General features: G+C 36.4%; 1 protein-coding gene across 3 annotated transcripts in view; it reads right to left on the bottom strand.

The window, feature by feature from the left end:
• The window catches only part of ADAM28 (ADAM metallopeptidase domain 28), a 64,968-nt gene that overhangs the window by 14,699 nt on the left and 35,517 nt on the right, over window positions 1–14,752 (bottom strand). For all 3 annotated transcript variants that reach the window (XR_012093667.1, XM_037983672.2, XM_073018001.1), the window contains 6 exons: window positions 12,219–12,349; window positions 10,784–10,961; window positions 9,369–9,458; window positions 6,484–6,679; window positions 2,906–3,008; window positions 719–878 (listed from right to left, as the gene is read on the bottom strand). Coding sequence is in view for 2 of the 3 variants with exons in the window: in XM_037983672.2 (XP_037839600.2) it covers window positions 719–878; window positions 2,906–3,008; window positions 6,484–6,679; window positions 9,369–9,458; window positions 10,784–10,961; window positions 12,219–12,349 (858 nt within the window). In the remaining variant the exon portion in view is untranslated. The remainder of the gene's footprint in view (window positions 1–718; window positions 879–2,905; window positions 3,009–6,483; window positions 6,680–9,368; window positions 9,459–10,783; window positions 10,962–12,218; window positions 12,350–14,752) is intronic.

Raw genomic sequence — 14,752 nt, 5'->3', positions numbered from 1 at the left:
CATTCACTTTTTTATATTTACTTTTTAAAACTGTATGAGCAATACCCACACTGAACCACTAAGATAATTTTGGACTCACCATTGAATAAATTTACCTTTGAATAGCGAAATCAGTTTAAGTAAATAAGATAGTGTTTTTAGGACTGGCTTTACCACAGTGAAAAATCAGGGGAATTCTTTGGTCATGTGGATATCTTAGTGAGATAAATAGGGTAATTATAATCTCTTAGGAGAGACAAACCTCCTCATTGTCAAAGTTCGTGAGTTGGTTGGCCCTGGCTAAACAGTACTTGTACTTGAGATAAGTTCATTATATTATTAATGATATACAGGTCTGTTAAATGAAGCCCAGTATCACATACACTGGCACTTTCAGTGAGTTTTCAGACTTTGTCTATGAAAGTTAAACGGATGCTACCATGTGTTATCCACATGACAATATGATACTCTTCTTGAAATCATGACTATGAGAGTCAATTTCCAAATTTCACCATAGGGTTTGAGAATGTTAATGTTGATGTGCTTATTCCTGCTATTTACTAGGTTCTGAACCATTTTCATTTCTGTGTTCCAAATTCAAACTCTGTGGGTTCTATTAAGGCATGGTGAACCCCAAAATTGGGAAACAAGGCACGTAGTGAATAACCAAGGGGCAAAACAACAAAACACATCAAAGTAAGAAACACTATTTTGAGTGAAAGCCACAATGTCAACTTACCTTGTTATGGCCACATTTAGTTCCATTGGCCACCATGCCTATTTCTTCACTTGTGTCTTCAGGATCAAATGTTTTACATGTCAGGAAAGTCACTATCCGTCCTTTCCAGGGCAAATTATCCGACCCACCTTGACAGAACAACTTCCCACACATGGTGTCACTGAGGAAAAAGCCAAAATTTATTGCAGGATTCAAACTGCAGTTTTATATAAATGCAAATCAGCTCTAGGACTATGGATACTTAACCGATGTATTTTTCCCTGTAGCTGAGACTTTTAGTTGTACTTTACACTCATTTTCCCTTATTTCTCAGTAACAGATGCCTGAACATTAGCACAATACATTATTGCTCAAATAAACAGCATTACCCAGATGCCTGTACACCTAATTTTTGCCAGTTGCCTAACTGCTAGCCCATGAGAAGAAAACAATCTTAAGCACAAATTCTAGAAGGTGGCCTTAAATGAAGAATTATCTTCTGTTTCTCAACATTTTCTCATTTTTGCTGATTGGAGTATGATAGCTGGAGAAGCCATCACAGGCCTAGAGAAACACTTGGAAATGAAGGTCATGTGGATGATGGAGCTAGAGATAAAACATGGGTTCCTAACATCATGGCGGCATCTGATACATCAATTTCTATCTTGTTTCAGATAGTTTACTCATTTATTTGTACAACTGGCTGCAGAATAACTCAACCAAAAGAAAGCCCACATCTCCACTATAATCCTGTCAGAACAAAGCTGAGCTTCCCTTGACACTGCAAGACATCAAGTGGAGTTACTAAAAGAACTATCTCCCTGAAGGTGCAGATTAAACTGCTCAACACTCAATCAAGTCATTCATTTACTGCCCAACGGGACTAAAAGACAATAATATTGAAGTCAATTGCTTTATGCAAAATTCAGAAGAGGGCTGTGAAAAAGTATCCTGAAAGTGATGGCATCAGATTTTTTGGTATCTCTTGGCTGTAGAAAACATATTTGAGGAAGGGAGAAAGGCAAATATTCTCTCTAAACGCAACAGTGTGTTTTTCTTGAATCATTTAGGTAAAGCCATAAAGGATGGCTTTAGAGCACAGGGAATTTCAGGCTAACTCTACACTATAGCCAATGACTACTGTGAAGTGACTAGGATGGCAGTTTGTGGGGTGAAGGAGCTGCTTGAGCCACTAGCTGCAGAAACTAATGCTCACGCAGAGAGTTATATGGGACAATGGTGTGTGCAGAGGAAAGACGGCGAGGCCCACTCTCTTCCCATTCACCACCTACAGTTGCTCTTCCTCTGGCCCTCACATACTGCCTTTTACATAATTTCCTCTTCTGAATCTGCCCTGATTTCCTATAGAGAAGAGACCACAAGACCACAGAAAATGATTCTTCTCTAGGAACAGATTCTCCCAAGAGATAACTCTATATCCAAAGCATAGTTTGGTAATATCTGTCATTCAGCAAATTCATGTCCAATAGACAAATTTTGGGAAATGTTGATCTTGTGCAATCTCTTGTTATAAATTACTCTGCATGTGTCAAATTTGGAGCAGGTACAAAGAGTTTACTATAATTGAATTTTAAAAGCCACCTTAAAATTGCCGAATTAAAAATAAACCATAGAAAAATCTCACGTTCATCTGGTGTGCTATTCTATAGTGTTTTCCCAGATAATCAGTACTAAAACTAACAAACTCTTCACATGAATTGTCAATAAGAAAATATTTTCTTATTGTATTTTTTCTTTACGTAATTCTACTGAAAATTTAAAACTGTTCAAGCACTGCATCTGTTATTCCTCTGGGGAGATAAATATTTCTACTCTGAATCTTACAAGGAAAAACATGAGATTGAGAAAGCATCTGATTTATACTGGGAAATCCCTGGACAAATTTCCAACCAGACCCATTCATTGTTGCCTGTTCCATCATCAACCATTCAGTCTACCCAACAATGACTGTGTTTGGTGTCATCTGAAGCATCCACCATGAGATACTTGGAGAAAGAAGCCATTTCTCATTTCTTTTCAGACTCAGTACCTAGCCCACATCATGGCACATAGTAGTTACTCAATAAATGTCAAATGATTGATGGCCAAATGCGCTTTCCCTTTAACTGGAATAAATTAGAATGTGCAGCTGGAAGTGCACCATTGCTCTAGTCTGTGAAGCAGGAAGGTTCGGACAAGGCCACTTACTTTGCTTTGCAGGGAATGAGTGTGTCGTCCACTCTGCGACAGTACCCGTACTTTGACCCACCTTCATTCCTGTTGTAACATGACTGATCTGCAACCTCAGTTCCTGGGACCAGGATCAGTCAGTAGGGAAAAGAAAATCGATTTTTGAGGTTCAAGAGATATTTGAAAAGAGATTTTTAAAATTCAGTGCTGGCAAGGGATTTATAAAATATAAAACAAGCAAGAAAAAAAATACTATTTTAGCATAATTCCATTGACCACTCCTAGAAACATGGGTGTAGTAATTTGGTATCAAATTAGCTGGCTGGAACTACAAATAATCTTTTAAGTAATCTGTTACTCCACAACAAACTCCTACTATATGCCAGGTACAAAAATAGGCATCACATATTTCGTATCTCAGGTAATCTTCCTCAGATCTCTATCAGACAAAACACATTAGTTAAGAGCTCAGGCTTTAAGCAAGACTGAGTAATTGCATGAACATGGGCAAATGTTTTAACCCCTGAGTTTTCTCATCTGTAAAATGGTATAGAATTTATATGTGAATATATTTAATATATTTACACATATATAAAATGTATATATACACATTACATATAACAGTACCTACCTCAGAGGTGTTTTGAAGATTAAATCACTTAATACAGGTGAGTCACTGAGAATAGAGCCTGATCAGCAGTACATGGTTGACAAATACTAGCCATGCCTATTGCCATTCTCAATTTATTAATAAGGAAACAGAATCCTGTCGAGTCACAGAGACCTATGTTCCTTCTTGGTGCTGAGGTGCCCCCTCTTCAATAAAAATAAGTAATTCTGTCTTAAACGTTTGGAACTTTTGAGTCTAGCCTTTGACAAACAGCAAACTAAGTTAAAATAAGCAGACACCTATAAAGATACTGAATTGTTTTTAAGAAATACTTTTAAACCTACTATGATGACTTGTAAACTCAAAACATTTTAAATGAATTTCGTGTTTCGGTGTGCAAGATAAAATGAGCTTTGTTACCTTTTTTATTATTTGTATCTTAGTAAAATGTATTCATTTTAATATCTACTGTGTAGATATTTACACAATATCTACACAGAAGAATCATTAGTTATGAATAATCATGGAAAAGCATTAAATTCCTAATCTGAGACTTCAAAGTTATTGCTGCTAATATTGTAGAATATATCATTCATATATCTGGCACCATGCTGTTTTATAACTTCTTGCCAATTAACAATATAGCTGTCCTTTCCCCAGGCATTAAATTTTCTAAAGCATCACAGCTGCAAGAATTGTATTGAAATAATACATTTTATTTAATCCGTATATTTTGGATTTTGAGATGTTTTTCGATTACTCACTATCATTAAAAGTGCTGGCTGAAAAATCGTCGTAAATATTTGAGTGCAATTGCTAGGAGAAAGAGTAAAAACAATTATTTTTAGATTTTGTGCATGCATTTTTCTCTCAGTAAAGATGATGCTAATTCGTATATTTACCAGCAGTGTACGAGGGGAGTTGTTTGGTTATGTTTTCACTGACACTGAACATTAACATCTGTAGCACACTTTTGCCAATTAGCAAATGTAGAAGATTAACTTGTTTTCATTTAGGTTTTGTATATTGCTAATGAGTTAAAATGGTTTTAATTTTATGGGACATTTGTATTTCTTCTTCATGATGAATTGCCTACTCATGCCTTAGCCACGTTTTCAATACTTGGAACTACAATTGATTTGTGGGAATGATTTGATGCCAAAAAGAATGATTTTTAAATTACTTACAAAGTTGCAAGACTTTTCAAACTTCCCAGATTAATTTAAAACAAATGGGTAATCCTCTGTGAATTATAAAATTTGGAATTTTATTTAGGCAAATTGTTTTCCCTGGCCTTTTATAATGGCTGTATTTAAAAGTATGACTTAAGAGGTCTACTCCATTTCATGATCAGATAAATACATTCAATATTAATTCAATAGACAATTTTGAGCTTTTTACTAAAGCCAGGTACTGTGCTGGGAGGCACTGGGAATACAACTGTGAACAACGTAGACAATGTCCCTGTTCCAGGAAGTTTACAGATTTGCTGAGGAGACTAATCGTAAAGTCCGAAAAAGGAGGGTAACAGTTAATATTGTTTGCAGTTAATATTTACTACAAGATAAAAAAGGCAAAGCTCAGAACTTCACCTCTGTGCTAAAGATTTTTTTTCTCCTGGTTTTTGCCATATACTGAAGTTAGCCAAGGAAACATGAGCCTTTTAACCAACAGTCAATTTTGTTTCCACCTTTTTAACCTTGCACATCCATGAACTGGAGGCAGGATTGCTGAGGCCTGGTTCCGGGACACCAGTGAGCTTGCTGACGTACTAACGGCATTGAGCTTTGCTCCTCAAATTGTGTCTCAACCGACTGTAGCCAAAGACAGAAGTTTACAGGGAGGTTTTTCTAGGATCTTGTCTATTTATTTCCCAGGTTTCTTGTTTTCACAGTGCATTGTAAGTCAGGAATTTTTGTTGATTTTCTCAATCTTGTTTTAGCTGTATTTTCAAGAATTACGAAAAGTTTCTGGTATGGAATGACCCCTTTCAAATAATTTTAGGAATATGTAGATTTTCTCTATTTTAATAAATACTGTTTCAGTCATTTAAGTAGGAATCTGAAACTGTATTAGGAAGGGGGTATGGCAATTAAATACATGTACACAATAGACATCATATCCAGAAAGTCCAAATAACTGGTTTTAAAAACTTGCTGTTTTCAACTTACATTTTGTATCCTCTGACCAACATCTCCCCACCTCCTCCCTGTCACCCCCTGGAAACCAGCCTTCTACTTTCTACTTCTATGCATTCAACTTTTTTAGATCTCACATATAAGCTAGATCACTTATATGATCTAAAATTGCCTTTCTAATAAAGTTATTTAATACTATATAAATTGCTGTTTAAATTTTCAGATATCTCTCTAATCTTTTATTTTTCCAAGTTTTCTTCTTGGTGAAATTAGAGAATATGGTCTCTAACATTTTGGTGTTATGGACAAAGTGACCATTTAAGAACTTCCACTTTTCTGTATTGCCTTTCTGCATTTCCAGAGTTCTTCTTTTCCTTTTTCCACCTTTCCTTATTTCTGTCGCATCCCCCAGTGCTTCTGCCACACCTGTGCGCGCACACGCGCGTGCACACACACACACACAGAGATTTCCAAGGGTTCATGATCTTAGTTAGGGTTGCCAGATTTAAAAAAAAAAAAAAAAAGACACCCAGTTTAATTTGAATTTCAGATACGCAAATAATTTATTTTAGTAGGAGCACACCTGAAATATTCTATGGAATAAACTGATGCTAAGACAAAAAGCTTGGTTGTTAATTTGAAGTTAAAATTTAACTGGTCCATCCTTATTTTTATTCGCTAAATCTAGCAACCCTAAAACCAACCTCAAATCTTAAAACCTTTCCATGATTTTGAGTTCGAAGTTTCTAAGAAGGATAGGGCAGAATGGTCCTTTGGCCATGGTTAAACACTGTCATCTGAAATTTGTTTTCCTTCGCACATGCAAAAAAAAAGATTTGTCTTCCTACCTGGTCCCCACAGCTCAGTGCACTGCTCCTGCAGCGTGGGGCACGCCCCCATCAAGCAGTAGCCCTTCCCATGATGGCAAGGGAAGCCATTGACACGGAATCTATCATCAGGACAATGACCAGATTTACCGTCACACATCTCAGGCAGGTCACACTCATCTTTTGCTGGTCTGCACACCATCCCAGCCTTTTTAAACTGTAGAAAAACAAAAATAGACGGCTTTTTGTTTTCCCTACCTGCTTTACCCTGATACCTCAAATTAACACAAAGATTTTTCCATTTGGACTTTTTGGGCATAGTAGTTTGAGGTGTCATTTCGCTGAAGCTTACGTTGTCATTATAAATTAAAGCCATCATCTGATATATCACTTCTATTAATATTGGTTAATGCCCTAAGATTTTAAGCAATCAATATTTCTGAATTTGTACCAAAAACACCAAAGAAACATAATGTAGAAAAGTACAGGGGGAAAAAAAAAAAACCAGGCACCAACTTAGATATAAGGAAGGGAGTTATTTCTCCCTTGGTTGAATGCATCTCTATCAGGAACTCCAAGGAGATTTAAATCTGCAACTTCAGAGATGTACTGGTGAACTGGGTCTTCGGTATTCAAGGAGATAAGTTTACAAACCACCAGATCAGCAGACTCGGACTTTCCCAGGCCTCGAGTTTCCTAATCTTTAATTCCTTTTATTGTAAGTTCAGCTGGTTCCTTTCAACTCACTTCTTTCATAGAATGACTTATCATGAGGGAGAAATAACCAAATATTCCCTTGATATATTAACTCCATTGTAATCAGATACTGCAAATCTTACTCTTATTTGCTCAGAGAAATGTTAGTGAAACATTCTGCCATTCCTGCAAAACTGAGAAAGCATGTATGTTTGTTTGTTTGTTTTTTCCTTTCTAACAGGAGCAGATTTTTTACTGCATTAAATAACTTTGAATATCTTAATGCCAGTGATGGGATCAAATCCAAATTTCAATGCAAGCATGTGAGATCCTCCAAATTCAACCCATGGCTCCAGACAGACCATGCTTGTATCTCCTCTTATGTCTTTGCTGTTTCTGTGTCCTCATTTGGAAATTCTTTTTTTGTTGTTGTTGTTTTATGTCTAAATCTCTTTTGTCCAAAATACTTTAAGTCCAGTTGAAAGCCCCTTTCCCACCAAGTCTCCTCTGACATCTTCAATACAAATTGTTGCTCCTGTTTTCATGTGCTTGGGAAGAGCCTTGAATTCAGATTTAGAGGATAGGAATTTGAATCTTGGCTCTGTGCATGTCTGAGTGCTGAACTCTAGAAAATGGATTTAATCTCTCTGAAAATCCTTGTCCCCATCCAACATCTACTTTACAAGGGCATTGTGAAAATCAAGTGAGACTGTACAAAAAAGTTTAATATATCATTATGCTATCTACATGGCCATTGAACCACACATTATATTTTCATATGTTTCATATATGTATATCATTGCTCTAAATAAATAGTAAGAAACTGGATACTTTTTTATGTACCATAATCTAACAAACAGCATTTACTAAACACTCTTTGAGTACTGCTTAAGTTCTCAAATTTACTTCCTTTTGGACTTCTTTCCTCTCTCTCCGACATTAAAAACAAAATTACACCAAGCATTCCTTATAACCTGGTATGCCATCTACACATCCATGCTGCAGTTACAGATCATTTAAAATGTATAAAATTCTGTGCTAGGTGAAAGTGAATCAGTCTTCTGGCCTTAGGAGTCAATCTAACTATGGAAACAAACACACCCTCACAATGTAAAAGGATATGCAACAATAGAAAGTTAAATACTAAACTTGAAGGACAATTCAGAAAAGCACCACAGAGAACATGACATGTCTTATTTAGAAGAATTTCACCCTGAAGTGGCTTCAAAGATTGAAGTTAGGGACACCTCCACACTACTCAGAATAAAACTTCTTCCATCACACACATTGTTAACGGGAGCTACAATCAGTTGTGTGAGATTTGACCTGAGAAAGCCATGAAGCATGAGAAACAGCAGCAGGTAGGAGTAACTAGCTGTGGCTTTGGAGACAGTCACACTTGGGGTTATCCCACTCAACAGTGGCCATGTTTGTTTTTACATTTTTTTGTTGTCTATATTTAAGGTGTACATGATGTTTTTAACATATATATACATAGTGAAGTGCTTACTACATATGTACACCTACTATGTGCCCACAAAACTTTAAAAAGAATTTTAGAAAGAAATGATTACTACAGTCGAACAAATTGATGTATTGGTCTCTTACATAGGTGTGGGTGTGGATGTGTGTGTCTGTGTGGTGAGAACACTTAAAATCTACTCTGTTAGCAAATTATTAATATACAACATAGTCACGTTGTACCTGTACCTATAGTCATGTTGCACATTACATCTTTAACCTTACTCATGCTAAATAACTATAACTTTGTCCCTTTTGACCAACATCTCCCCATTTCCCAAGCCTCCTTGCCCTTAGTAAACACCATTCTACTATGCATGTATTCAACATTTTTGGATTCCACATATGAGACCAGTATGCAGTGTTTGTCTTTTTATGCTGGCTTATTTCACTTAGCATAATGTTCTCAGGTTTATCCAGGCTGTAACAAATAGTGGCCATATTATTTTGGTCATTTTCTACTCTGCATTTTATTCTCAAAAACAAAATGAAATAATATCTCCTATGAAGGATCATTGGAAGATTCAATAGGCCATGTATGTAGAACACTGTGTAAGTGCTTCATAAATAGCAAATATATCATTTCATACAAAGAAAAATATTACATTGCTTGTTTTGGTTAACATAATCACTGAGATGTTAATGTAAAAAAATGTAATAATTATTAAAATAGAATAAAATAATCTTACTTGGCATTTTTCACAACATTCTCCTGATGTACATTGAAAACCTGCTTTGATTTTACATGTCTTAGCATCACAGCAAATATTGGTACATTCCTAAGAAATATGAGAAACAAATGTAAATACAACATTACTTTTTGGTCCCAGTTCAGCACAATTTGTAACATAATACAGTCATCAGGCATATGTTACTTTCATGGAGTCTAAATATGACTTTTTCAAAAATAAAGATAAAAAAATTAGAAACCCTGAAATTTTGGAGCAACTGATGGCTTGTGGTTTATCTGAATTCCACTTATGTCATTTTTCTATTAACTAGTTTCCTCAGTCTCCAATAATACTAAGGAAAGATTTATTCTTTTTGGTAAAACATGAAGAAAAAACACAGCTCTTAAAATAAGATTTGTCTAATTATAGAATATAATTCCTTCAACTCATCAGTTATGTACATATCTAGCAGTAGATCCAATTGCTAGGATATCTACTGAAAAGCTCAAGATATAGCTCTTTATCAAACTTTAATTCAACTGTGCTCGATGCAAATACTTTGTCTTAGTCTCTCTGCTTTGTGTCAGAATCCTACCTGCAAAAGGTATTGGAGAAACTCCTACCTCAAAACTGTTCCCTGCAGCTGTCTAGATTCCCATAGAAGATTGAGAGTTTTAGAGTTACAATATTTTAGTGTTAAAACTCTGGCCCTTAGTTCAAATATAGGCATCAACCAGGACAGACTACTTTTTCTCATAGATTGAATAAATACGTAATTAAATATATAATCATATTTCAAAGTTACTGAAAGCCAATACTCTGAAGGCTTGATGCATTACTTATGTTAAGCACTAATAACATGGAAGCAGAGGTCCCATTCAAAATCCCAGCTGCCCTGTGAAGAAGGTTAGCACAGAACTTCTGATGGCAATAACTCCTGAGTCCCAAAGCAGTAAGGGATGCACCAGATCCCTGTGCTGGGTGGTCTTGTGTTTCAGAGCTGAAAACAGATACATTTGATATCAGTTCTTGGCTCCTCCATTTGCCAGCCCAGTGACCTTGAACCAGCAAGCTCTTTGTACTCTGAGCACTCATAGTGCTCTGTCTAAAGTAATACTGGATAAGTCATAGTCACGTAGGGAACTTTAAGTATTTCATTTAGAAAGGGAGGGAGGAGGACACAAAGCCCAAGTTAGTAAATAGTACTTAAAAAAAGGAATGAGGATAGAACCCTGAGAGAGAAAATAGTAAGGTCTGTTCAGCAGTTCAGGGTTCGTTGTCAGAAAGATTTTCCTGGAAAATACCTACAAATAGACATATCCAAAATTACCCAAAAAACCTACAATGTTATAGTGGGCCACACATTATTTTATAGTTTATCTTCTTAGCAATTGAGAAACAACCATATCCTTTTAGAAAGTGATTGGCCGTACCTCAGATGTCCCACAGTCACAGTCCTCTCCCATTTCCACCATCTGGTTCCCACAAATTGGAGTGGATATGATATCTGTAGGCAATGGAGCATTAAAGAGGCAATTTGATAATTTATCTTCAAAAAACTTGTCATAGCTGACATGGCTGCAGGAACTGAAGTCTGTGGGTATATAGAAGCTGTGAAGATAAGGAAAGAAAAACTGGAATATAGTCATGCTTAAAATGTGGGAAGCAGTATCTGACATTAGGCACAATTACACCCACAGCCTGCCCCAAAAGATAAAATCCAATCCACTGACTAACTTCCAGATCGTGAGCTCATTTGCATGCCTGAAGTAACCTACCTGGGTGGACACAAACACCTCCAATTTCATGAGAAAATATAGTCATATTTCAAAGTATAGCATCCAGGCCACTTTAATAAAACAAATACATCTCTGACTTCTCCAGATAATCTTAGATCATTTGGGTGTTGTAAAGAGACCTAAAGGTACCAAAATATGTATTTACATGTCTCAGAATTCACTTTCCTTTAGAGGAATTCCTACTGATAGGATCTCTTCATTATACAGATAAAGATGAGGTTTAAAACTGCTGTAATAGAGGGGAGAGGTAACGTAAGCTCTGTAACTGGCATGCAGCTATATGCTGTTTCGTGCAGGGGCTTTGGAGAATGACCCTAGCTTGAGTGGGCTGAGGGAGGAAATGAAAATAGAAAAGAGGAAATAGAGTTTATAGAGTGAGTTGTATGTATAGAAAAGAGGACATGAATATATAAAAAAGATGGTGAGTTTTTTTTTTTTTTTGTTTTTGTTTTTTAGCAAACTATCACAAGAACAGAAAACCAAACACCGCATGTTCTCACTCATAGGTGGGAACTGAACAATGAGATCACTTGGACTCGGGAAGGGGGACATCACACACCGGGGCCTATCATGGGGAGGGGGGAGGGGGGAGGGATTGCACTGGGAGTTATACCTGATGTAGATGGTGAGATTTTAAAAGATAAGATTGCCTAAAAATTTTGCCTAACTCAGGGTAGGAATGTGTGATGTCTTTTCATAGACTGTCCTCATTGTCCTATGAGCAGTTTCTTCTTTAATTAGAGTTTTATTCTAGAACTCTTTTCTGACCACCATCTATTCTGAATTCATGGAAAATCTGATAAATGCTAATGATTTTTCTGAAGCCAGGTCTTGTACAGATGAGGATAAAATGATGAATTGTCCCAACAGCAAAGAGACAATATGTTTAAATTATGTCTGAGTTATTAAAAAATATTACATATAGATGAGGTGGCTTCGCACAAATGCACATTTATTTAATGACTCAAAAACTTGAACACGTTGTTGAAGATGACCTAAAGTAGTACAGCCCATGGTGGATCAAAACCAGGGCTACATAGCATGTCCCCAGAGCCCAGATGAGCCTCACCTCAGTGCTTTGTCCATCACACATATTGTAGAAGGACACTTGCAAGAATAGTTGTCATGAAACATTCCAAAGTTGTGACCCATTTCATGTGCCATTGTCCCTGCAACTCTAAGAAGATTGTCACTATGGTCCTAAGGGTGTGAAAGAAGAAAAGATTCTCTGATTTTCGACTGAAATTATACTTCACTCGCCATCTCTCTCTCTCTCTCTCTCTCTTTCTCTCTCTCACACACACACACACACACACACACACACACGGTACTAAATGGAACTGAATGCCCATCACAGCATGTATGGTCTGCCCTTTGCTCTTTGAGTAGGTTCCTAGAACGAAGGAAGTTGTTCCAGTTTTCCTTCCAAGAAAGATGGCAAATTTTCATCAACAATAAGAAATAAGAACTTCTTAAAAGTGATATATCTCCCTTACCTTTGGCTTGCCTTTTAGAAGTCTTCGATGCATTTGGCCATTAGGGATCTAAAATTGTTTGTCAGCCTAGCACTTTAGCTCTATTTGTATCTTTCTCAATTCCATAATTGCCAGGAGTAGACATCAGTCATTTAAAAACTTGCCCATTGCATGAAATCAGCCTATAGCCAACTTGATCACCAGATTGTTTCTGGTTTGAGGTGCTTGGACTCAACTCCAAGCTTGCAGATAAATTAGAGCTTGCAGCTATAAATTATCCAGGAGCAATGAAACAATGCAGAAGAATTATTGCAGGGTAAAATGTCCTATTGAGGAGACAAGAATCTGCCAGTAACATCCACCTACAGAAGTCTGATTCTCTTATCTACTTCATATCAAATAACTAAATGTAAAGTTTGATGAGGAACAGTACAAGAGTGGCAGACAAGGAACAGCTGCGTAAATTGGAAAGTTGATACCTATACACTGTACATTCTTTCATTCTTTTGAGATGAACATGGTAAACCCTCCTATATAGAAATATAGAGCTCTCCAAATGGGGAAAAATGCAAGCCAAAAATCCCAAGAAAAATTAAAATGTGTTTAGAGGCCTATCTGAACTTCCTTTCAAATTATAGTTTCTTTCTTCGAATAATGGTTTTCCTAACTTAAATGATTTTTGCCCTCAAATGATCCCCATTCTGTCTTGCCCCGCTCTAAATCCTGCCTACCCTTTGAGGTCCTTTTTTTTTTTTTTTTTTTTTTTTTTTTTGAGACTGTGTCTCGCTCTTGTTGCCCAGATTGGAGTGCAATGGTGCAATCTCTGCTCACTGAAACCTCTGCCTCCTGGGTTCAAGTGATTCTCCTGCCTCGCTTTCTGAGTAGCTGAAATTACAGGCACCAGCCACCATGTCCAGCTAATTTTTTTGTATTTTCAGTAGAGACAGGGTTTAACCATGTTGGCCAGGCTGGTCTTGAACTCCTGACCTCAGGTGATCCACTTTCCTCAGCCTCCAAAAGTGCTGGGATTACAGGCTGAGGTCCATCTTAATGCAACCTTTCCTAACTATGTTAATATTCATCAACAATCATCTCTTATGAATTCCTAGCATGGTTTTCACTTCCATAAAGTAGTACTAAGCTACCTACTATATGTTAGAACTATTGCTTTAGGTAGGCCAGTTTCTCTTCCAATTTTGTGGCAAGATATTTCAAATTTGAAAATATGTATTTTACTTCCTCGGTACATCCATGAAGCCTATCACAAACCCAGACTCAAAAGATAGTAACTAAAAAGTATGTTAATTCCATTTCTATCTAGGATGTAGAATGCTGGAAAGAACATTATTCTTACACTAACAAGGATAAGGCAGATAGATAACTATAACTTCCCTTGAATCCACCGGTAAGTTGGGGTTACAGGACATCCAAAAAGTCTGTGAAAATATATCCAAAACGAAAGTAAGATAAAACCTTTCTTAGACAAACAAAACTGAAAGAATTTACTGTATTATAAGGAATGTTTTTTAAAAATTCCCTTGAAAGGAAAAAATATATACTAGATAGAAATTTGGACTTTTATAGAGAAGTAAAGAGTCCTGGAAATGCAATAAAGTGATGGTAAATATAAAACTTTTTTAAACTTCTATTATAAGTTCACAGGTACAAGTGCAGGATTGTTAGGTAAACTGTGTCATGGGGGTTTGTTGTACAAATGAAAAATATTTTAATTTTAAATTGCAATCAAAGATGGATATCTAAAACAAAATAATGTATTGTGTATTTATGTGATATAAAGTTAAACATATGATAACAATAGCACAATAGATGGGAAGAAAGAGAGGCATACTCTTAAAAAATCTGTACGCTTTTCTCAGCACCATTTATTAAATAGAGAATCCTTTCTCCACTGCTTGTTTTTGTCTGTTTTGTCAAAGATCAGATGGTTCTAGATGTGTGGTGTTATTCCGAGGCTTCTATTCTGTTCCATTGGTCTGTATATCTGTTTTGGTACCAGTACCATGCTGTTTTGGTTACTGTGTAGCCTTGTAGTATAGTTTGAAGTCAGATAGTGTTATGCCTCCAGCTTTGTACTTTATCCTTAGGATTGTCTTGGCTATGCAGGTTC

The sequence above is a fragment of the Chlorocebus sabaeus genome, chromosome 8 (genome assembly GCF_047675955.1).
Source record: "Chlorocebus sabaeus isolate Y175 chromosome 8, mChlSab1.0.hap1, whole genome shotgun sequence".
Classification (NCBI taxonomy): Eukaryota; Metazoa; Chordata; class Mammalia; order Primates; family Cercopithecidae; genus Chlorocebus; species Chlorocebus sabaeus.
Note: the sequence above shows the minus strand (reverse complement) of the source record. Positions and strands in the feature narration are given on the sequence as shown.